The sequence below is a fragment of the Xiphophorus maculatus genome, chromosome 15 (assembly GCF_002775205.1).
Source record: "Xiphophorus maculatus strain JP 163 A chromosome 15, X_maculatus-5.0-male, whole genome shotgun sequence".
NCBI classification, from domain to species: domain Eukaryota; kingdom Metazoa; phylum Chordata; class Actinopteri; order Cyprinodontiformes; family Poeciliidae; genus Xiphophorus; species Xiphophorus maculatus.
This window is the reverse complement of record NC_036457.1, coordinates 1-24,079: the sequence shown is the minus strand read 5'-3', so window position 1 is coordinate 24,079 and position 24,079 is coordinate 1. Positions and strand designations below refer to the sequence as shown.

The window sequence follows — 24,079 nt, the reverse complement described above, 5'->3', positions numbered from 1 at the left end:
TATTTATAATTATCTCCTCCCTCCTGTTTATTCCTCTAATCCTAACTACATCAACTGTATTTTATATCCTATATAAATACCTTCCATTTATTTCATTATCCCACCTAATTCAATCTGGAGAGACTCACACAGAGAAGAAAATAGCAGTTAAAAAGATTTAATGGTACAATTTCTTTGGCGCTCGGACCCGGCAGAAGACCGTGAGCCGAGGATCGCCGTGAGCAGGCGGTCTGCTCGGCGAGCTCGGGATAGTCTTCCCCCCGGGACCGAAACTGGTGGTGGAGTGGAGCTTGGAGAGGAAGAGCACAAGGGATCCTGGACGACGACCCTCATGGTGAAGGTGGAGAAGGGGAGGAGGTGGGTCGAAGCACGGCTGACGAGCAGGAAGACCCCAGGGTAGCTCGGACTTTTGAAGGTGTCTTTGGACGACGATTGGCTGGAGCGGCGTGAAGCTCCGGTCCGGATTGGCTGCGGTCGGGCGTAGTGATTAGATGATGTGGTGAAGCTGGTCGAGTCTCCCAGTTTGAATTTTCGCCAAGGCTCCATTTCAATCTGGAGAGACTCACACAGAGAAGAAAATAGCAGTTAAAAAGATTTAATGGTACAATTTCTTTGGCGCTCGGACCCGGCAGAAGACCGTGAGCCGAGGATCGCCGTGAGCAGGCGGTCTGCTCGGCGAGCTCGGGATAGTCTTCCCCCCAAAAGAGGGAGCCGGGCCGAGGCCTGGCTGGCCTGCAGTCGGATGACTGATAGGCGCACCACGTTGGTTGGGGCCTGCAGTCTGACGAGACTGATAGGCGTCGGTTGGGGCCTGCAGTCTGACAAGACTGATAGGCGTCGGTTGGGGCCTGCAGTCTGACAAGACTGATAGGCGTCGGTTGGGGCCTGCAGTCTGACAAGACTGATAGGCGTCGGTTGGGGCCTGCAGTCTGACAAGACTGATAGGCGTCGGTTGGGGCCTGCAGTCTGACAAGACTGATAGGCGTCGGTTGGGGCCTGCAGTCTGACAAGACTGATAGGCGTCGGTTGGGGCCTGCAGTCTGACAAGACTGATAGGCGCCGGTTGGGCCTGCAGTCTGACAAGACTGATAGGCGCCGGTTGGGCCTGCAGTCTGACAAGACTGATAGGCGCCGGTTGGGCCTGCAGTCTGACAAGACTGATAGGCGCCGGTTGGGCCTGCAGTCTGACAAGACTGATAGGCGCCGGTTGGGCCTGCAGTCTGACAAGACTGATAGGCGTCGGTTGGGCCTGCAGTCTGACAAGACTGATAGGCGTCGGTTGGGCCTGCAGTCTGACAAGACTGATAGGCGTCGGTTGGGCCTGCAGTCTGGCGAGACTGATAGGCGTCGGTTGGGGCCTGCAGTCTGGCGAGACTGATAGGCGTCGGTTGGGGCCTGCAGTCTGGCGAGACTGATAGGCGTCGGTTGGGGCCTGCAGCTCGGCGAGACTGATAGGCGTCAGTCGGGGCCTGCAGTCGACGGGACTGATAGGCGACGGTAGGGCCTGCAGCTTGGCGAGACTGATAGGCGTCGGTCGGGCCTGCAATCTGACAGGACTGATAGGCGTCGGTAGGGCCTGCAGTCTGACGGGACTGATAGGCGTCGGTAGGGCCTGCAGTCTGACAAGATTGATAGGCGTCGGTAGGGCCTGCAGTCTGCCGAAACTGATAGGCGTCAGTCGGGCCTGCAGCCTGACGAGACTGATAGGCGTGGGTCGGGGCCTGCAGTCTGCCGAACTGATAGGCGTCAGTCAGGGCCTGCAGTCTGACGAGACTGATAGGCGATAGGGCCCGCACGCTGGCGGGACTGATGGCGAAGCAGCGTGATGGACTGCGAGGCCAAGCCGGCAGGGCTGAGGGCCTGTTGGGCCCTGCTAGCTTCCCTAGGTGTGAAATAAATGTTAGAGGTGACTGTAGCGGCCTCTTGGAATGAACAGCCAGATGCAGGGAGTTCCGAACGGGTGCAGTTTAATCTTGACCTTTCTTGTCAGACACCGTGAAAACTGTAGCATAAATAAAGGATACATAATGTATAAATAAAACATGAATGTTCACGAAACACAATTGCGCACATTCCTACCTCATTCTGCTTTCCAAGAGCACTATTTTACAAATTTTCTTTTTCTTCAGGCTCTAACGCTGACTCTGCGTGGTTAGCGAAACAGGAAGTGCCTAACACAAAATACGCAAGGAAGAAATCTACCGCTCTTCAAAATAAAGCACAAATCAACCACTAAGTGTCACTGTGGGACCAATGAACAAAAAGAAGAATTTCACCATTAAGTAGCTATTTACGGTGACTAGGGCTCCACCACCAGTAATTTGGAGAGATGCTCACCTGCAGACATTGCATGTGGAGCTTCGAGCACAGCTGAAAGATTTGGTAGGATATAGGATGAGAAGGCCGGGGATGACCAGCGGCCGAGCTGAAGGAGAGAAGCTGAAGGGACGCCTGACGATGGTGATGTGGCAACGCCTATTCTAAAAGAATGGCCCGAGAAGTGGCGAGGGGGAGGATCTCAGCTGAGATCAGTCTGAGGTGGCAGATGAAACGGGCAGCGGTTGTAGTGGTCAGGGAAGAATTTAGTATCGAGTTAGATAGTCTCTAACTGATTGAATACTTTAGATGCAGTGTGAACTCACTCCGTAACTGAAATCCATAGAAGGCTAGGAGGAAAGCGCATGAGTGGAGCTCTGATGTAGGGGACGAAGGCGCCGGATTGGTGTGCAGTGATAAGATTCCCAAGTGATGGGAATGAGATGGGTTTCCAGCTATCAGGATTAGAGGAGCTATGCTTAGAAATCCCTTGAGAAGAAATTCACAGCGGGGTTCGACTAGACTAGATGACCAGACTAGACTAGATGATGTGGTAGGTTGCTAAAGCTTAGCGTGAAAGTTGCTTCCAGCGAGCAGACTGCGGATGTAGGAAAGAACTGAAGAAGGGAAGCTGTAAGAATGCTTTGCACGGAGGCAGATGTGGGAGTTATAACTGGACCTGGAGGGACAGACTGGCTGCCTGTGATCTGCTGTAATATGATTAAGTTGTACGGATATACGAATCCTGCTTAACTAATTAATTAATTAATGCAACTACGGATGAATGCGTGGATGTAATTCTCGAAATCCTGGAGTGTTTTTATCTTATGCTGGGGCAATGAGACGAAGTTGGATCGCTAAATAATAGGGGCCTGTAAATCCCCCAAAAGCTCTTTAGAGAACGCAAGGAAAAGGGTAGAACAAGTCAGGATTCCTACTGCGCGGTAGACTACAGCACGGACACGAGACCGAGAGTCGACGTCGGGCCGGAGGTTAGTTTCCTGCCAATGAGGATCGCCATACGTCCTGCTCCAACGGCTGGTAGCGACCAACAGAAAGGGATTACCGAAACGCTTTTAGGTAATCGGCCACATAACAGGGAAGTTAGATCTTCGTGAGCCATATTGCCAGCGACTGTCCGGCTTGGTGGTAAGCAGTCGGATTATCGGGGAACGGGAGGCTTGTTTTATACGAGCGAGCTTTGTGGTCGGCTACGACTAGCTCCAGCGGTAATTACTGACCATCCATTTACCAGAAGAACATTGGCTGGTTTTATCCCGTCGCATGTATCGAACTGACGGCTGTACAGATGACGCTGATCACCTAGCGCGCATGTCTGCGTACCAACTGTGTGTATGCCTCCTTGATATGGGTCGGAACCAATGGATGACGAGGAAAGAAAGCTGTCAGAGCGAGCGGCGATGTGAACTATGAATCACTTGAAAGAGGACTCGTGAAGTTCGTATCGCTGTGCAGGTGAAGCTGACTGTTCGAGGGTGGAGGTTAAGATTGACGACTGGAAAGTACGCAGATGAGATCCGGTCTGGCTGCAATGAAGCTGCAAAATTAGAGAGCCTACGAGCGGCTTCTGATGATCAGACTACTCGGGGTGAGACATTGGCCCGACTGAGGGGGAAGGAGAACCATCCTCCCCGCTTTGTGCACCAGGAGCGGCCCCGTTATTGATGGTGCTGCTAAGGTGTGTGTGCATGACTGTTTCTCCCCGTGTATGTCGGCTGCCTGGGTGGCTTGTGTTCCTGATTGCACAACTGAGATCGTCAAGCCATCTACGGTCAATGGCTGGGATTGCGGTTGTTGTGGATGCTGGACCTACTAATGAAGCCATTCGTGTGTTCCTGCAGCGTTGTTACGCTTCCACCTGGTTCACCAGATATAAGCGCGGATCTAGGTAGGCTGCGTCTCTGCTCTCGGGTAATCTACCTGCTGGGTCCATGGTTAAGGTATTTTCTCTTTCAGACACCTGATGACTGCACCATTTTGGAGCTGCAGCACTCGGACGCTCTGCCATCTGTGTGGATGGGCTGCTTGCATGGATCTGGAGTAGAAGGGGCAGCACAGCTTTTTTTTTTTTTTTTTTTTTCCCAGAAAGAGAAATTGTAAATAAAAGATTGCCCATAACTCCGTTTGTTTTCAGGTGCGTTTTATATGGAACTTTAGGCGGATCCCCTCTACTAGTCGTGAAAAGCTTAAAGAAAATGGTGCTGCGATTAGGAGACCAGCGGCAGCTGGGGCGGAGGCCAGAATGAGCTGAAATGCAAACTGGAACTACTGACAGAATTTGGAGCGAGCTTAGCAACAGAGGGAAGAGAGGGCTACAGCGGCCTGAGCGGGGAACTAACGGAACGAGCTAGTCGCGACCCTGGAAATGCCAAGACTGACCGGCGATAGGAGGCGTGGTAAACGTGAGTTAAAGGCACTGGTACGCTGACAGAGACTAAAGCGAAGGGAGAATGAACGAGTCAGGAGCAGGTACGTCTTACCTAGACGACGCCCAATGGGCGCAGATGAAGCTGCGGGTTGATGAGGCTGACAAGCCAGCTGCGAGCCGAGATAGGTGGAGGTGAGCGTAGCGGTCTGATGCGACGTCCTCTCGTAGGTGAACTGGGAGAGACGATCGGGCAACGGATCGAGTCCATGGTGGGACGAGCAGGAAGAGCCGACGTGCGTCGGTGCAGCCACGGCGGATCGTGGAGACAACCAGCGCTTGCTGCGGGGGACAGCGCCAATGAGCCGCAGCAGCCTATGGTGAGCCGGAGCGGGGAACCGGGCAGATAGCGGAAGACTGCGACGTCAACGAGGGGAGGACGGAAAATTCCGGCTCGTCGTCGCCGATGGAGGCCGAAGGAAGGCGTGATGAGGGCGGTTAGATTGGTGAGGAGTGGCGGGGAGTCGACAGGAGCGCAGCCGGCCGGTGAGGGATACTGCCTGGATCTGGGCGGACGGAAGGCAGCTGAAACTTGTTGACTGAATGACGGAGAGGTAGGAGAAGCGTTCACGTAGGTTCGAAGCACGGCTGACGAGCAGGAAGACCCCAGGGTAGCTCGGACTTTTGAAGGTGTCTTTGGACGACGATTGGCTGGAGCGGCGTGAAGCTCCGGTCCGGATTGGCTGCGGTCGGGCGTAGTGATTAGATGATGTGGTGAAGCTGGTCGAGTCTCCCAGTTTGAATTTTCGCCAAGGCTCCATTTTTCCATATCTTCTTGCTTTCTCTCCAAACTATACTTTTGCCTTCAGATTTAGATAACTTTACTGGCATATCAATATCTTCTTTCTTAATAGCCTCCTTAGCCAACTTATCTGCTCTTCCATTACCCAAAATGCCCACATGAGCAGGAGTCCAAAATAATATTACATTTTTATTTTGTTCACAAATTTTATGATGAACAGCCATAATCTCATATAATATATTTTGATGATTAGTTGTAAATCCCTTTTCAATACTCAACAATGCAGATAATGAATCACTACAAACTATTATTTTATTTATATTAGTATCCTCCACCCATTCTAAAGCTATTAATATAGCACATAATTCTACTGCATATATACTGAGATAATTAGATGTTCTTTCTGAAATATTAAACCAATTGTAGTCATTGTCAGCCAGCAGCTTTTTGCCCTCCAACGTGGAGATGGGGGCGGAGTCTTGCGCATGACGTCACGCTGCAAGGAGTCCATAGCTACTTTAGCTCTGATATAACTGTAAATTTGTAGTAAAATACAAAAGCGACAGTCAAAATAAAAATAAATGGTCAGAGATTATTTCTGTTTGCCATAATAAGGCATGAAATCATTTACACTTTATAAGATTGTTCTTAAACAATTTCTCTCAAATGGTTTTAATTAATCAAAAATGTTTATTTCCGGTATGAAGTAGCATGTCTTGACTCAAATGTGTGTATATTTAGACTTCACACCTTTGATCAAACAATGTAAAGTAAACATCTGCGCGTAAGAAAGTTCATGAAGAAATTTAAACAGTGTGGAAAATCATATTAAGATTTGGTGAAAATGAAGTGAAGTTAACAAACCATAATCTGTGAATCTAAACCCCTTGGTAGCATAACACTTACTCTCATTTGGATATATTTTGATGGAAGAAGAGTCTAAAATGGAAATGGAGCAGGCATAAATTTAGAACCATGCCACTGATTACAAATTGACCTAGATGTTGGATGAGGATGAACTGATTAGCCCTTATACGAGTTGTAGACTTGAGGTAATACAAAATAACGCTTTTATCAGACTTTTATTTGCCATCTTCTTACTCTTTTTACAATATGGTGAAGCACAAATTATGCTTCATCATATGGAAAGCTATCTTCATAAGACTCATATTTGTACATAACTTATTTTCATTTTTTCCTATTATTTTTTGCGATTTGGTACTGTGATTGTTTTATTTAAGTCGTTTCCTTGCAGCCAAGCTTTGTTTGAACTGGACTGAAGCTGTCACAGTTGGACTCCAGCAGCACTCTGATAATTATCAGAAGACATGGATGAGTAGTTGGCTGGATAAATTACCTCACCAAGGTCAGAGCAGGAGACCTGAGGTGAATCACTGATTAGAGATATGCTAGGCACTCATTACTGCAACAGGACTGGTTGAAGTTTTATTCAAAATTAACATTTTATGTAAAAGTGGGAGGTTTGTGTTTGAAAACATTTACAATTTAAACCCTTTTTCTGGAATGAATCACCTTCATTTTTTTTTATCTCCACGTGGCTTTAAACCAACAAACAAATAAAACACTGTGTTGTTTTTGGTCATCCCAGTTTTAGATCCTCATTTCTTTTTGTTGTCAGCAGAAGACACTGATGTGGTTACTCAGGTGAAATACGGCACCTGGACAAGGATGTAAACAGATTTAAAACCGGTTTGCTGAAGGCTAAATGTCCCACTTTACAGGATTAAACCACTAAAGTGACAACATGCATGGCTAATTTACAAAAATAGTGATTTATTACACCTTACAAGATGTACAAAAACATATTATGTAGCACAAGAATAAACTTACTCTACATAATTAAGTCATGTGAACATAAAAGACATTTTTAAAGATTCGTGCTTCCATCTGCTGTGGTTTGAATCAAATCTTTGCTATTCAGCACTTGACACAAAAATATTTCTTAATAATATGTTACAAGAGAGGTTGTTTTAGACCTGAATTACTCTAAAATTAAAATATAAAAAGGTTGGTAGGTAGCAAAAATATCCTGGACAAAAGAGATTTGAAGCATTTACACCATGTGTCAAAACCAGCCCGCCAAAGCTATTTCTGTGGCCCTCCAGAACCAAGAGAGACACAGAAATATATATATTAATATTATTTTACCAGTCAAATTTAATTTGTTTTTGCTTGTAGAAATTCCTTGAATGCTAAATATTAAATTTAGCATCCAAATTTAATCAAAATTTGATTAAATTTGCTACAAATTTAGAGGGCTACAATATTTTAAGTCTTTTAACTTTGTCAGTGTTAGCTTTAAGAATAATTTATTAATAATTTCTGCCACAACCAACACTTTGAGGACATTCATGATGTGGCCCAAAAATAAAGATAAGTTTGATTTACAGACTTCACTTGAGTCTTGTTGCATTTTTCTTAGCTAAGCCAAGTAAACTTTATTTATGTCAAAATAAAAAAAAATCTAAATAAAGTTTTATTTGTATAGAACATTTTAACAACAAGCTGTTTCAAAGTGTTGACACCATAAAAACACAAGAAAGTCATAAAGCAATTTAAAAATAATAAGTGCTGGCTAAAATGCTAAACATAAAGTAAGAGAGAATACAAAATAGGAAGCACAATGAAGTAGTAAAATACAGAAAATCACACATCAGCATTAAATTTAATGTCAGTAGTAACGTAATATGTTTTGTAAATAAATAGCATTAGAAGCTGCTCACTGTAGCTGCGTTTCCATTGACCATATAATTGCGCAATTTGACTTATTGTAATAAATTCACTTAATGAAGACACGCAAATTCTGAAAAACAATCTTGTTTTTCGCTAAAAATGTTTTGGCCCTTGGATGGGATTGTTATCAAAGGCAGTTTATTTAGCAAAACAGCAATGGAAACACGTTTTTCGCATCGCGAGTCACATGATCAACAGCCGGATGCTGTTCAAACCACGAAGAAGACAACAGGAAATAGTTGGAGGATCATGTTTTTTAATTACTTATCGTTATTCACCTATGATTTTATTTTAGTTTGTATTTAATGGAAACACCACAACTGGGAAATTGTGTTTTTTCAACTTTAGAGGAATATTGACAATGTTTTTGGGCACATTTTGTAATATAAACAAAGCTAATGATGCTAATTCTTAATAGAGACACAGCTAATGATGATAATTCTTAATAGAAACGCAGCTAATGATGCTAACTCTTAATGACTAATCGATATCCAGCTTCGAAAGTACCTAATTAGGTAAATTTACTCAACGTATACAAGATGCAACAGTATGTCATAGAGATAATTGCTACTAAATTTAAGAGGAAATTAAGCTGCTGTTTACATTATTGGAAAGTTTCATGTTTATTAAATTTGACAATTTGAAACTGCAGAAACATTAACACATACTGCACTACAGCTAGCCAGTTGCAGTCTTCCCAATATGTCCATTATAAAAAACATTTCAAATGAAAATCAGACAGAATGAGTCTTTCAGCTGAAAAGGGTTTAACCTAGTTAGCAGAATCCATTAAACTGCCCGTATGGTTTTTAATAACAACTTCGCTCAAAATAATTACTGCAGATCCTCAGTGATCTAATCTGGCTGTTTCATATGGAAGCCCGTTTCCGCCACTCTGTAAAAAAAAAAAAAATTATCTCATTATAATGAGATAGTATCTCATTATTTTGAGATAGTATCTCATTATAATGAGATACTATCTCAAAATAATGAGATACTATCTCATTATAATGAGATAACTTGAGTTGGCCCTATAGCTTGAGATATGCTCAACTTGATAGAAAGAAATGGATATTGATAATATCATTGAGCAATACTTCAGAAGTGGTTTTACTAATCTTGAAATCTTGCGAGTTTTGGAAGAAACCCATAATGTTAAATTAAGTCTCCGGACGCTGGAGAGAAGACTGTAAAAGAAGCGCCTTTGGCGTAGAAAAAATAAGACAGATGTTGCAGAAGTGGCCTCTTTTATTGAGCAACAACTAAATGGATCTGGGAGACAGCACGGCTACAGGTGGATGCACCAGAAATGTTGGATGGCTGGCATAGTCACAGACAGGGAAACAGTACGTCTTTTGATGCGCCTATTGGATCCCAACGGGGTTGACCTGCGTGCACAAAATCGCTTGAGACGACGCTTATATGTCAGTCGGGGACCAAACTATGTCTGGCACATCAATGGGTACGACAAATTAAAGCCTTATGGGATATGTATTAATGGATGCATAGATGGCTTTTTGAGGAAAATGATCTGGCTAGAAGCTAATAAGACTAATAGTGACCCTCACATTATTGCTGGCTATTTCATTGATGCTGTGATGGAGTATAATGGATTTCCACAAAAGATACGAATGGATCATGGCACAGAGAACACTTATGTGGCAGCAATGCAAAGATTTCTGCACAACACCGAGAATGAAAATGGTTTTGAATCTGTTATTCTCGGTCCGAGTACAAGAAATCAAAGGATAGAGCGATGGTGGTGCACTTTAAGAAGTGAATGTGCCCAGTTTTGGATGGACCATTTCGACCAGCTTAAAGCCGATGGCTATTTTGTTGACAGCTTTCTGGACAAATCACTGATCCAGTTTTGCTTCCTACAAACAATACAGGTATTATAAATTTACTTCTTGCTTTCAGCACACAAATTTGAAATAAGTTACAAATAATACAAAAGCATGAATTTGTTTTCTAACAACTATTTTCTTATTTTTTTCCCGTTTTTTTTTTTATCAAACAGGTGGAGCTGGATCAAGTTGTCCATACATGGAATGACCATCGTATACGATCTACAAATAATCCTCGGGCTCCTCCTGGTCGTCCCACATTAATGCATGGTGTTCTCAACCTGTATGGGGTTCCAAACTTTTTACAGTCTGCTAATCTAACAAAGCTGGAAATATGTATAGAAGAATGTTGTTTCAAGGACTTTCCCTGTGATGTCGATGTATTTCACTTATGTACTGAACTCATGACTGAGCACAGACTGGTAATGACAGATGATGTGTATGAAATTATTAATCTTTATGTAAGACTCCGTCAAATGATCAGTGATGGGCTGAGCGAATAGTTTCTCTAAGTCACCCAGGTCCACAAAACATCTAACAAGTCAGATATTATGTCTATATGTCCTGTGTAAAGACTGATTGTAAAACTAAAATGCATGAATGAGTTACAATTTGTTTCCATGGTTTACCTAAAAAGACTATACATTTTAGTTTCCTTCAATGTTGTGGTCAAGGTCAATTTATTCATTTCTATGTGTTTAATCTTATTTATTAAATGGAAAATACTAGCCTCCTGTTCAAAACAGTACTAAATAGTACCAACATTTGCAGGCTCTGTTTTCTTAGCCTTACTTGTTCAAGGAAACTGTTGATGAATGGACAGGAGTGTTACATGTACAAGCAATGTTTTAATCATGTTATTAGTAACAGATAACCAATATGCTATTGTTTGCAGTTGGTATTAATTTGATAAGAGTACAAATGTTGTCCTTACTCTTGACATATACAGTACAGACCAAAAGTTTGGATACACTTTCTCATTGAATTCAATGAGAAGGTGTGTCCAAACCTTTGGTCTGTACTGTACATGTTTTTCAGTATTATGGCCAATCAATTTATTTACAGTGCAACAGCAAATCATAAACAGGCTCTAAACTTTATTCAAAATGTATTTATTTTGTATTCTGTCAACAAAGAACAATCCCTTACTTTGACATCCCCAAAAATAAATCACAAGTGCTTAAAAAAATTTGCCTTGGTGTATAGTGCATTTAATAAAAGGAATTTACCAAGTTGTGTCCAGTGAAACAAAAAAGAAGACTCTTTTTATAACCTTCCACAAAAGAAATCCAATGTGCAAAAAAGAAATTAGAAAACGATTTTATTATGAATATGAATGCAATGTAACAAGTACAACTGTCAACATAGTTGTGTGTCATAAAAAGATACTGTTGTTGCGCAACACCCCCCCCCCCTCCTTTCTGTCTCTACTCTCTCACTCTCTGCTTCCTCTTCTGAGAGGGGAGATGTGCTACCAGCTCTCCTTCTAACGGGTTAATTGAGTTTCCTAAATCTGCTGGGATTTACCCTGTCCAGAACTGAAGTAAACTCTGTTTAAGCTGGTTTCGAGAAGCGATTCGCCTGGTTTTCTGACGGCCTACATCCAGGTGTCTCACCCTTCTTCCCCCTGTGAATTAGCCAGACTGAGCAGCCTACAGCCAACTAGTTTCACAGAGCACACCTGTTAACGGTCGCTCGTTCTCTATTTTACAACTTGCATTTGTTATTGAACCAGGTAGGTTTTAGTGACTCGGGCGAGTCCCAAGGATGACGTTTTAAATTTGGGCTACCAGCAACCTAAAAACATTTTCCTCTTCTTCCTCTCCAGAATCAAACATCACAGCTATTTTACAACCATCAAAGAACTTTAAGGTGACTCATTAACTGAATGTCCACAACATCTTTTAGATTTTCTTTATGCTAAATATTTTATTAGTAAGGCAGTTTTGCAAGGGTCAGTACAGCTTAATTCAGTAGCAGAAATAATCAAATAAGTAAAATCAATCATCTAGTCTATCTTTCCCTACTGCTGATACTGAGAACTAAAAAAGGGAACCTTTGAGAGAGACGGACGGAGTTTGACGTTTCGAACCCCAGACCTGGCTTGATGATGATGAAGATGTTGCAGCAGGAGGAAGATGTTGATCGGCGAAGGCAGGAATCTCTGTAGGTCTGATGAGCTTCTTCTCCGCATGGATGGTGAGGTCACACAGGACTTGGTGCTGGCAGGAAAAAAGGCACCAGTTCTTCTTCTTTGTCTTTGCCTTTGTCTTCATCTTTGTCTTTGGGGTCTGAACCCAGCTGATGAGAGAAGTGCGATTTGAAGCCACAGGTTGTGGGGCTGACGGGTTGGTCCCCATGGCCGGACAGTCTTCGGCTCCGTGGCCCCGGCTCTTCTTCAGCTGCAGAGTTCTTTGTCCATCTCGATCTTGGCTCGCAGCTGCCCGGAGGATCCAACGAAAGGTTCCTCTTTTGCACCCACCTTTTATAGGGTTTATCCACCCTTTTGGGGCGTTTTCATTGGCTGTCTGCTTAGACAGATGATCTCATATCCATCACTGTCTTACAGACATTATGTCCTAATGTCTGTGCTAATGTCTCGGGGTTGCTCAACCTCCTGTGTCTGTTGCCTTTCACCTTTTCTCTAAATAAGGCGTTGATCATCTCTGCTCTCCTGTTAGTTCCCCTTTTTCCCTTCCTTTCACCTTTCACCTACCATCTACCTCCAACATATCAGTGATGTTTAATTGCAGTTACACCTTTTACACCATTTCAAGTTCAATGTCAAAATCACATTTATATCACATTTATTTCCTTTAGCTTCTCTGATTTAGCATTCATTTATAATTTTATAACCATAACTTATATCACATTTATTTTCTTCAGCTTCTCTGATTTATCATTCATTTATGATTTTATAACCATAACTTATTAATTATACTTATTATAATCCTAATGTGAGTTATTACAGATGTTTTTCTGAAAAGAAACCAAGAATAATACATGATTCTAATTATTTGATGCCAAAGCTACAGTTACTTGTTTTTCTTGTAAGTGTTCCCACAAATGTACGTGTAAATATTATTACAAGTAAACCAATATTAATATAAGTATTTTACTTTGAATCTTATCAAATTACCAAAATGTTTAGATTACATTCTTTAAAACTTTCATACTTTAAAATAAGGAATAGTCTCAGCTATTTTTATAAATCTGCAGGCTGGAACTTACTTCCTCTTTTTCCAGGAAACCTGCTTTCCCTGTTTAATGACTCTCTGACTGACTATGATTTCTTATGATTAGATAGAAAAAAGAATTAAAGCAAAGTTTGCATGAGACAAAAACAACACACACAACTAGATTTATTTTATTGACACTTAAGTCTACTGTTGGGCCTTGATGTCACTTGAGTGATTCATTTTAAAGATAACTTTATTTATTATAACTGTTAAACTAACTTTATTGACACTTAAGTCTACTGTTGGGCCTTGATGTCACTTGAGTGATTCATTTTAAAGATAACTTTATTTATTATTACTGTTAAACTAACTTTATTGACACTTAAGTCTACTGTTGGGCCTTGATGTCACTTGAGTGATTCATTTTAAAGATAACTTTATTTATTATTACTGTTAAACTAAAATCTCCAGCATGGGGAAGTGGGATGAGCTCGGATTTTCTTGACAATACAATAACAATAAACAGTTCCTATTTTTGTTTATTTTGGCTGTGAACTTCTAAATACTTCCTACAGTAATTTTCACTTTACCTCTTATGATTTATTATGTCAGCTAACAATTAACATGTTAATTATGGCATAACAAAAGTCAGCTACATTTTGTTGTCTGGCGTCATGGCTTTCCAGAGATAGAATTTTGACTGCTCCCCTGACAGTTAACAGATATGCAGAACTTGTGCATGTGTGGTAGAATATCTCCCTTGTTGAGTTTTGACAACCTACCCTTAAACTACGGAGCCCTCTAGGGGACATGGGGAATTTTTTTTCTTTTGCGTTACCTCGCAATACTTTTGCGTTCCCTCGCAAAACTTTTGCGTTCCCTCGCAATACTGTACTGGTCAGTTATGCAGCATAATTGAATCCTGTAGCCTTTCTTACGGTGGGCGCCGTACTTTCTGCTTTAATATAAGGTTATGTGAGGTTTTTCCATGAATGTTAGAATCTTTTTGTGAAATATCTGAAGTTTTATATCTTTCTTTAGGATAGAAAGGCGCCACAAACCTACGATATAAACAGAAACTTTCTGTAAGTAGGAAAGAAATGAAAATACATCCTAATTTGGACTATTTCTGAGTTATTATCGCGGGTAATAAATCATCTGACAGTTTTGATTGTGTCTCTGTTGTTCTAGTCTGAATGGTTTAAAGAGCTGCTTTCAGCTCCATCTCAGCCTTAACAGACATAAACATGCAGGAAAAAATGAATCGATTTTCAATCAGTGTTTTGCACCAAACAGTTAATAATAATAAACACGTTTTCACTGAGTCTCTTTAACAGCCATATGAATGAAATAAGTAATTATTGATATGACAGGAGCAGGAGGCTTTGACACTTAGGTGTGTCGACGTGGGCGTGACGTCACCAGGTCTGAATGGGAAGGATGCTGGCTTTGTGTGTATTAGGAAGCGGTGAGCGGGGCGGTCAGTCCTTGCAAAGTTTGGAGCCTGATCATCAAAATAATTGTGACAGAATAAAGAAGAAGTTTGGAGTTGATTGATACAAGGACAGATGCGATTCCCCGAGTTAACCCAGTGCTGCCCTTTACCATAATTAGTCTGTCGTGGTTTTAATAATAAAAACTTGTTAACAGTAAAAACTGTTTGGTGCAAAACACTTATTGAAAATCGATTTATTTTTTCCTGCATGTTTATGTCTGTTAAGGCTAAGATGGAGCGGCACTGAAAGCAGCTGTTTAAACCATTCAGACTATGAACACAACAGAGACACAATCAAAACTGTCAGATGATTTATTACCCGCGATAATAACTCAGAAATAGTCCAAATTAGGATGTATTTTTATTTCTTTCCTACTTACAGAAGGTTTCTGTTTATATCGTAGGTTTGTGGTGCATTTCTATCCTAAAGAAAGATATAAAACTTCAGATATTTCACAAAAAGATACTAACATTCATGGAAAAACCTCACATAACCTTATATTAAAGCAGAAAATACGGCGCCCACCGTAAGAAAGGCTTGCAGTATTCAATTATGCTGCATAACTGACCAGTACAGTATTGCGAGGGAACGCAAAAGTATTGCGAGGTAACGCAAAAGTAAAAAAATTCCCCATGTCCCCTAGAGGGCTCCGTATTAAACAAACCAACAGCTGTGCTGCACAAACCAACATGTACCTATCACAAACAGTTGATCCCTTTTTATTACATCTGGAGAAAGTTTGGGAATTACTCAGGTAAAATGTTATCTCTAAAATCTTAAACCCTCACAAGGAAATTTTGGGGAAAATCCTTAAAACATCTACTTAGATCTTGATAGGCAACTTGTTACTTTAAATAGCCACCTTAATTCCTTTTTTTCTGAGTTCCACAACTGTGGAACTCCACCCTCTACCTCCACCACTTTCAAAACTAAATAATGTCCATGACCCATACATTAGACTCCAAAACCTTGTTCATTTCAGCACTGAAATCTGGATAGCTATCATAATAGATTGACAGCTCAAGGACACAGCCACATGTGTGAGCCACTGGTCTTCTGAGAAACCTTTGAATCTTTGTGAAATCAATAAGAATTTTCTAATCCAGGAACAGGTCTGAACCTGTGCAGAACCTTAGAAACAAGGCCAGATGCTGCAAATCTGCATTCCTGATATACGTGCTAACGTACTTTTGAATGTCCTTCTGATGGACATTCATTTCCTCAGGAAAGACAATGGACTTCAAAACTTTTCTTGCATTTGGTTGCAAGTTTTCATACACTGAAGAAAGGTCCTGGAAGCTGTTCCCGATGATACTGAGTGTTTTGGCCCACTGTACAATAACGTAAGCAGGCTCTTGGACAAGTGTTTTGTGTGCAAGCTCCTGGAGGATTTTGTTTACATTGCTGGCAGTGGGCATTCGTCTGCAACTGTGGTTATCAAGAATCTCTATCAATTCCTCTTTGTCAACACTGCTGAAGTCTGACTGCCATGACTGAAACACAAAGCGCTCAGATTCAGACATGCACTTAAGGAAATTCTCCACCACCTCACTTTTAACCTGTCCAAAGGCTGCTTGCTCTAGTATGATAGGTGCAATCTTCATAGGAATATATTTCTCTCTTGTCCATCCAAAAACAATTACTACACTCTCCCACTGCTGCTGTCCATAATCATGTCTCAGAAAAGGCACTTTATAAGTGTTTCCTATAGTACACTGGTCATAGAATTCTTTCCAGAATTCAGAAAGACAGTCTCTAACGACTCCTCCGTCATCATAACCCATCTCAGGTGTTCCATCTGGCAGTACAAGCTGGATTTTGAAATCTCTATCTAAAAGTCCGTCATCACAGAAATGTGCTATGAGCTCAGGAAGTACCTGTCCTCTGTGAACTATCAGTATCTTCTTCACTGCCTTGGAAGATGATGTGGATTGAGGGGATATTGGCAAAGTATCATCCAAAATCTGTGGCTCACTGTCAGAAAACGGTCCTAGAAATACTATGTTACTGCTATCCAAATCCTCTTCCCTAAGCTCTGTAGAATGAAGTGAAAAGTTAATATTCTCATGATTTGTTATGTTTCCAACAAATAGGAAGTCAGAAGTTACTTCTGTGGATATTGTAGATTGGCTGGTCACTGCAACATTTACAGCAGATGAAGAGGAGGGCTGACTCAGAGAACTGTCTTGATCCTGAAAACATGATGAAGACAAAACTTCATCTTCACTGACTGACTGGTTAGCTTTCTTTTTATGGGTGGTCAGGTAAAACCTGAGAACAGTCAGTTTTGTAACATGAAACATTTGTCCAACAGTGATTTTGTCATCAGTTGCCACTTCCTGATAATCTTTTAGATTCATTTCAAAATCTGCTATGGACCCTTCTCTATTTCTTCCATTTGGAAAGAAGAGGCCAATAGCCATCTGGATTATCTCACTTTTTTTTAGCATCCTTTGATACATCGACCTTCTTTGTTCCACCACCTCTTCTTGCTCTTACTTGTTTAAAAGCCTGTTGTTCTTCATCATAAAGCAGCCAGCCTATTTCTATTTTTCTCTTCGACTTCAGAGCATTCTTCTTTATAGTTGTTTCAGATTGCTCTTCTTTTTCCATACCACAGCCATCTTCATGAGCAGTTTTTCTTTTACCCAGCTTTGATTTCAGGCGCTCAAAAAGTTTTGATTTGAGACTGCTTGGGGGGCCATTTTCTTCCCTTTTACAGTATCCTGATAGGGCTATGTGGTCTCCATATGATGGCAAATAATTCTTTAGCTCTTCATTTGTCATGAGCTGGATGACGTTGGTATCAATCTAAACAAGGACAATAAAAAATAATTTCTTTAAAACCACAAAAATGGAACTAGAATTGCATGCAAATTATTTTAATTAAATTAGAAAACATTGCTAGACACATGCTTTTAAAAAAAACTGTAGTTTTTGAAATACTGATTTAGTACCTTCTCTCTCAGCATGGTCTCGATAGTTTCCTCTGGAATATTCCTTTGTCTCAGGAAATCACTCAGGTCATCCATTCTGTGATTATACACTGGAAGAGAAGATACACAAGACCATCATCATATGTTTCCAATAAAATGTAAAGCAAGTCATACTACAAATTATAATTTTACCTAAAAAACTAGTCATAATATAGTCATTCATGATGCCATCCATCCATCTTCTACCACCCTTGTCCCTAATGAGGTCAGGAGGAGCTGCTGCCTCTCCAGCTAACGTTCCGAGCGAGAGGCGGGGTCACCTGGACAGGTTGCCAGTCTGTCGCAGGGCAACACAGAGACATACAGGACAAACAACCAGGCACACACACACTCACACCTAAGGAGAATTTAGAGAGACCAATTAACCTGACAGTCATGTTTTAGGACTGTGGGAGGAAGCCATAGTACCCAGAGAGAATCCACCATGCACAGAGAGAACATGCAAACTCCATTCAGAAAGACCCTGGACTGGGACATTCATAATGTCTTTAAGCACTATGGTTTTTTTTCAAATTATTTTACTAAGGCTAAACTCAAACTATTTCAACGTCACAAATAAATTCTTTCACAGAAAATATTTAGCATCTTTTAAACTTTTGTTTTATAATAACTATTACCACAGTTATTTCTGTCATGTTAGGTTCAATTTGTTTTGCCCACATGCAGAACACTACACAGGAGAGACAAAATCAGTAAAGGCAGTTTATTGGAAAATAAATGATAGGTGGAAAACGGTCCAAATCCGGGGGGTATGGCTCAGGAAACAATCGGTACACTAAGGAAAAAACGGCAAGGGAGGTGGTGAGTTCACGGTAATCGGAAACGGGGATGTTGGTAGTAGTAATGGCTCTATCTTACTTGGAGAGAAGGGAAACTTGTCTGGGGGTTTACTCGGGAGGTCCGAAGTCTCACTCTTGGTGTGGTTCCAGGTGATCCAGGGTCTTGGCGGAGGAGGATCCGGGTATTGACGTGAGGAAGCGGTGGAGGGCGAACAGGTGGGCTCGGGCGTGAAGGAGGACTGACGAGAAGTAATTCTGTTCGCCGGAGGAAACTGGAGATGCTGAAAACAAAGAAGGACAATGTGGAATTACTCCAAGGTCTTTCAAGGAAAGAATCTTAGATTGCTCACGTCGGGGCTCAGAGCACCATGGAAGGCTAACACTCCAGCGTCGAAGTATTGGTAGCGCGGCCCTCTTGTACTCCAGGACTGATGAGCTGATTGAGTACTGGTGTGGAAGGTGATGACGCACCTCTCCGGAAAAAGGTGGGTCTGGCGCCATCTAATGGACGGAAGGTGAGTAGCAAAAGTGGAAACAAAAAAGAAAAAACAGAACCCACAAAAAGGGACAAAACCCCAGTTCCCGACAATTTCATGCCAAATTGATGACTTTATACTATGCTAGTGTACAGACAAATGTATGCATATACAGTAGTTTTACTTTTAAAATGGACACATCTTGAGAAACCTCTTTAAATTCACAGAAAAGATAAGAAAGTATTTATTGGTAGTAACAATAAATTTTCTACTGCTAATCTTTAGCAGAAAATTAAGCCATCTGTGAAGCATAGAGGTCTTTCAATAGAGAACTGGAGAAACACGCTATGGCAGAGAACTCACATATACCTCTTGTGTGATCAGACAAGGCCAGTGAAACTGCAGGTGCTCCACACCATCAAGTCTTCTGTCTTTCTGAAACAACCTGCACTGTACAAAAGCAAGCACATTTGGTTTTGATGGTTACTTGAACTTACTGATTAAATCAATAAAAAAGATTTGCAGACATACATACATATATATATATATATATATATATATATATATATATATATATATATATATATATATATATATAAAAATTCCCTTCTCACCCACCGCGGGTGGTTCTTATCCTCTGAGCTCGGGTCCTCTACCAGAGGCCTGGGAGCTTGAGGGTTCTGCGCAGTATCTTGGCTGTGCCAAGGACTGCACATTTCTGGACTGAGATGTCTGATGTTGTTCCTGGGATCTGTTGTAGCCATTGGTCCAGTTTGGGGGTGACTGCCCCGAGGGCCCCGATGACCACAGGCACCACTGTGGTCTTCACCTTCCAGGCCCTCTCCAGTTCCTCCCTGAGGCCCTGGTATTTCTCTAGTTTCTCGTGCTCCTTTTTCCTGATGTTGCAGTCGCTTGGTATTGCTACATCTACCACAACAGCTTTCCTCTGTTGTTTATCCACTACGACAATGTCTGGTTGGTTCGCCATTACCATTTTGTTTATATATATATATATATATATATATATATATATATATATATATATATACATTGCTCAAAAAAAATAAAGGGAACACTCAAATAACACATCCTAGATCTGAATGAAAGAAATATTCTCATTGAATACTACAAAGTTCCATTTGCACAACAGCAGGTGAAATTGATTGTCAATCAGTGTTGCTTCCTAAGTGGACAGTTTGATTTCACATAAGTTTGATTTACTTGGAGTTATATTGTGTTGTTTAAGTGTTCCCTTTATTTTTTTGAACAGTATATGTATATATATATATATATATATATATATATATATATATATATATATATATATATATATATATATATATATATATTGTCAAGAAAATCCGAGCTCATCCCACTTCCCCATGCTGGAGATTTTAGTTTAACAGTAATAATAAATAAAGTTATCTTTAAAATGAATCACTCAAGTGACATCTAGGCCCAACAGTAGACTTAGGTGTCAATAAAATAAATCTGGTTGTGTGTGTTGTTTTTGTCTAAAGCAAACTTTGCTTTAATTCTACTTTTTTCTATCTAATCATAAGAAATCATAGTCAGTCAGAGAGAGTCATGAAACAGGAAAAGCAGGTTTCCTGGAAAAAGAGGAAGTTTCCAGCCTGCAGATTTATAAAAATAGCTGAGACTATTCCTTATTTTAAAACATGAAAGTTTTAAAGAATGAAATCTAAAACATTTTGAGTAATTTGATAAGATTCAAAGTGAAATACTTATATTAATATTGGTTTACTTGTAATAATATTTACACTTATATTTGTGGGAACACTTACAAGAAAAACAAGTAACTGTAACTTTAGTATTAAATAATTAGAATCATGGATTATTCTTGGTTTCTTTTCAGAAAAACATCTGTAATAACTCACATTAAGATCATAATAAGAGTAACTAATAAGTTATGGTTATAAAATCATAAATGAATGATAGATCAGAGAAGCTGAAGAAAATAAATGTGATATAAGTTATGGTTATAAAATTATAAATGAATGCTAAATCAGAGAAGCTAAAGAAAATAAATGTGATATAAGTTATGGTTATAAAATTATAAATGAATGATAGATCAGAGAAGCTAAAGAAAATAAATGTGATATAAGTTATGGTTATAAAATTATAAATGAATGCTAAATCAGAGAAGCTAAAGAAAATAAATGTGATATAAGTTATGGTTATAAAATTATAAATGAATGATAGATCAGAGAAGCTGAAGAAAATAAATGTGATATAAGTTATGGTTATAAAATTATAAATGAATGCTAAATCAGAGAAGCTAAAGAAAATAAATGTGATAAATGTGATTTTGACATTGAACTTGAAATGGTGTAAAAAGGTGTAACTGCAATTAAACATCACTGATATGTTGGAGGTAGAGAGTAGGTGAAAGGTGAAAGGCAAGGAACTAACAGGAGAGCAGAGATGATCAACGCCTTATTTAGAGAGTAGGTGAAAGGTTGTGCAGGCAACGGACATAGGAGGTTGAGCAACCCTGAGACATTAGCACAGACATCAGGACATAAGGTCTGTAAGACAGTGATGGATATGAGATCATCTGTCTAAGCAGACAGCCAATGAAACAAGCCCAGCAACAGTGCTAGCCAAAGAAACCCTATAAAAGGTGAGTGCAAAAGAGGAACCGTTCGTTGGATCCTCCGGGCAGCTTCGAGCCAAGAGATGGACAAAGAACTCTGCAGCTGAAGAAGAGCCGGGGCCACGGAGCCGAAGACTGTCCGGCCATGGGGACCAACCCGTCAGCCCTACAACCTGTGGCTTCAAATCGCACTTCTCTCATCGGCTGGGTTCAGACCCCAAAGACAAAGATGAAGACAAAGGCAAAGACAAAGAAGAAGAACTGGTGCCTTTTTTCCTGCCAGCACCAAGTCCTGTGTGACCTCACCATCCATGCGGAGAAGAAGCTCATCAGACCTACAGAGATTCCTGCCTTCGCCGATCAACATCTTCCTCCTGCTGCAACACCTTCTTCATCATCAGACCTGCGGAGATCCTGGCCTTCATCGATCGGCGTCTTCCTCCTGCTGCAACACCTTCTTCATCATCAGACCTGCGGAGATCCTGGCCTTCATCGATCGGCGTCTTCCTCCTGCTGCAGCACCTTCTTCATCATCGTGCCAGGTCTGGGGTTCGAAACACCAAACTCCGTCCGTCTCTCTCAAAGGTTTCCTTTTTTAGTTCTCAGTGTCAGCAGTAGGGAAAGATAGACTAGATGATTGATTTTACTTATTTGATTATTTCTGCTACTGAATTAAGCTGTACTGACCCTTGCAAAAATGCCTTACTAATAAAATATTTAGCATAAAGAAAATCTAAAAGATGTTGTGGACATTCAGTTAATGAGTCACCTTAAAGTTCTTTGATGGTTGTAAAATAGCTGTGATGTTTGATTCTGGAGAGGAAAAAGTTTAAAATGTTTTTAAGTTGCTGGTAGCCCAAATTTAAAACAACATCCTTGGGACTCGCCCGAGTCACTAAAACCTACCTGGTTCAATAACAAATGCAAGTTGTAAAATAGAGAACGAGCGACCGTTAACAGGTGTGCTCTGTGAAACTAGTTGGCTGTAGGCTGCTCAGTCTGGCTAATTCACAGGGGGAAGAAGGGTGGGACACCTGGATGTTGGCCGTCAGAAACCAGGCGAATCGTTTCTCGAAACCAGCTTAAACAGAGTTTACTTCAGTTCTGGACAGGGTAAATCCCGGCAGATTTAGGAAACTCAATTAACCCGTTAGATGGAGAGCTGGTAGCACATCTCCCCTCTCAGAAGAGGAAGCAGAGAGTGAGAGAGTAGAGACAGAAAGGAGGGGGGGGGTGTTGCGCAACAACAATATATATATAGCCTATTTACATTTCTTTGCTTGGGGTGCAGTTACATAAATTATTTAGAATTTAATATTAATAAATGAGAGAGAGACACACACAGAGAGACAGAGAGAATGTGACATAAAATGCCATGACATATTTTAGTTTAACTTTAAAAAAAATATATACATAGGCTTAGAGGTATTATTTTGGTGTCGCAGTGATTTGGGAGCGAGATGCAGCATCTACGAACTACTCACAAGTTATTACACCACGATTTTGTGGTAGACTGAACATGTGTCATTACAGCAAATAAACTTACCACTTAATCCTTCGATATTAACTACAGTTACCGGAAAGTCAGTTGTGGACTGACGAAGTAAAGAAACAGAAAACGTTAGCTTCAAAGATATGAATGCATCTTCTTAAGCTATCTTCAAGAATAGCTACCGTCGTCAGTATGCCAAATTGATGACTTTATACTATGCTAGTGTACAGACTTAACTTAAATTAACAAAACCACATTTAGGTTTAAACCTTAAAGAGCTGTTGCTCTTTTTGCTTCAGCGATTAAATATTCCTTTTCTTTCCTTCTTTCTGTGCAACCATGAAAGCTGTGATCCCACCCGGCCCGGCTCAGTTGTTACCTGGTACCAGGAGAAGTTGGTTCTGATGCACCATACATCTGAAATAAAGTTGCTCCTAAAGTTATCAGTTGGACCTGTCTGGTTCTTCATCTGGTCTCTGGTTGTTCAGGCACGATGAAGAAGTTCCAATAGGTTCTGAGGTTCTGTTCCAGGTTTTATTCCAGATTCTGCTTTGGGTTCTGTTTCAGGTTCTGCTCCTAGTTTCATGATGTTTAACCTTTCGCCAGCTCCACTCAGACTGGTTCTAATGTGTTCTCCCTGCCTGACGTTTTGACTGGTCCATGCACCGTTGAGACGTTCTTGCAGAGCTGACATTTGTCACCATGGTAACGGAGACACCATACTGCATAGATGTTCTGATCAATTCTGTGAAAAGCTGACCCAATCAGAAGGAGCCATGTTTGCAGGACTCTGGTGTCGCCAGCAGGGGTCGCTCCATGATGAGCGACGATTGGCCAATCGGATGATCGTCATTAAGAAGAGTTCAATTTCGTCAGAGTGCAGTTTGGATCACACATAGCCTGTAATATATATAGAAATATTGTTTATTGATTTTAAAA

At 41.0% G+C, this 24,079-nt stretch overlaps 1 protein-coding gene and 1 long non-coding RNA gene across 2 annotated transcripts; one reads left to right on the top strand and one right to left on the bottom strand.

Annotated features, from left to right (window-relative positions):
- Positions 1-17,135: 17,135 nt before the first annotated feature.
- On the bottom strand, positions 17,136-18,996 carry LOC111611356. The gene is made up of 4 exons (XM_023347497.1): positions 18,923-18,996; positions 18,635-18,836; positions 17,738-17,826; positions 17,136-17,591 (listed from the first exon to the last, which is right to left on the bottom strand). Exons 1-4 carry the CDS (start codon positions 18,923-18,925, stop codon positions 17,214-17,216), a joined length of 672 nt encoding a protein of 223 aa, XP_023203265.1. The 5' UTR covers positions 18,926-18,996; the 3' UTR covers positions 17,136-17,213.
- A 3,153-nt stretch (positions 18,997-22,149) lies between these two features.
- LOC111611424 lies at positions 22,150-23,586 on the top strand. The gene is made up of 2 exons (XR_002754049.1): positions 22,150-22,190; positions 23,487-23,586. It is a non-coding gene; the product is annotated as an uncharacterized LOC111611424 (long non-coding RNA).
- The last annotated feature ends 493 nt before the right edge of the window (positions 23,587-24,079 follow it).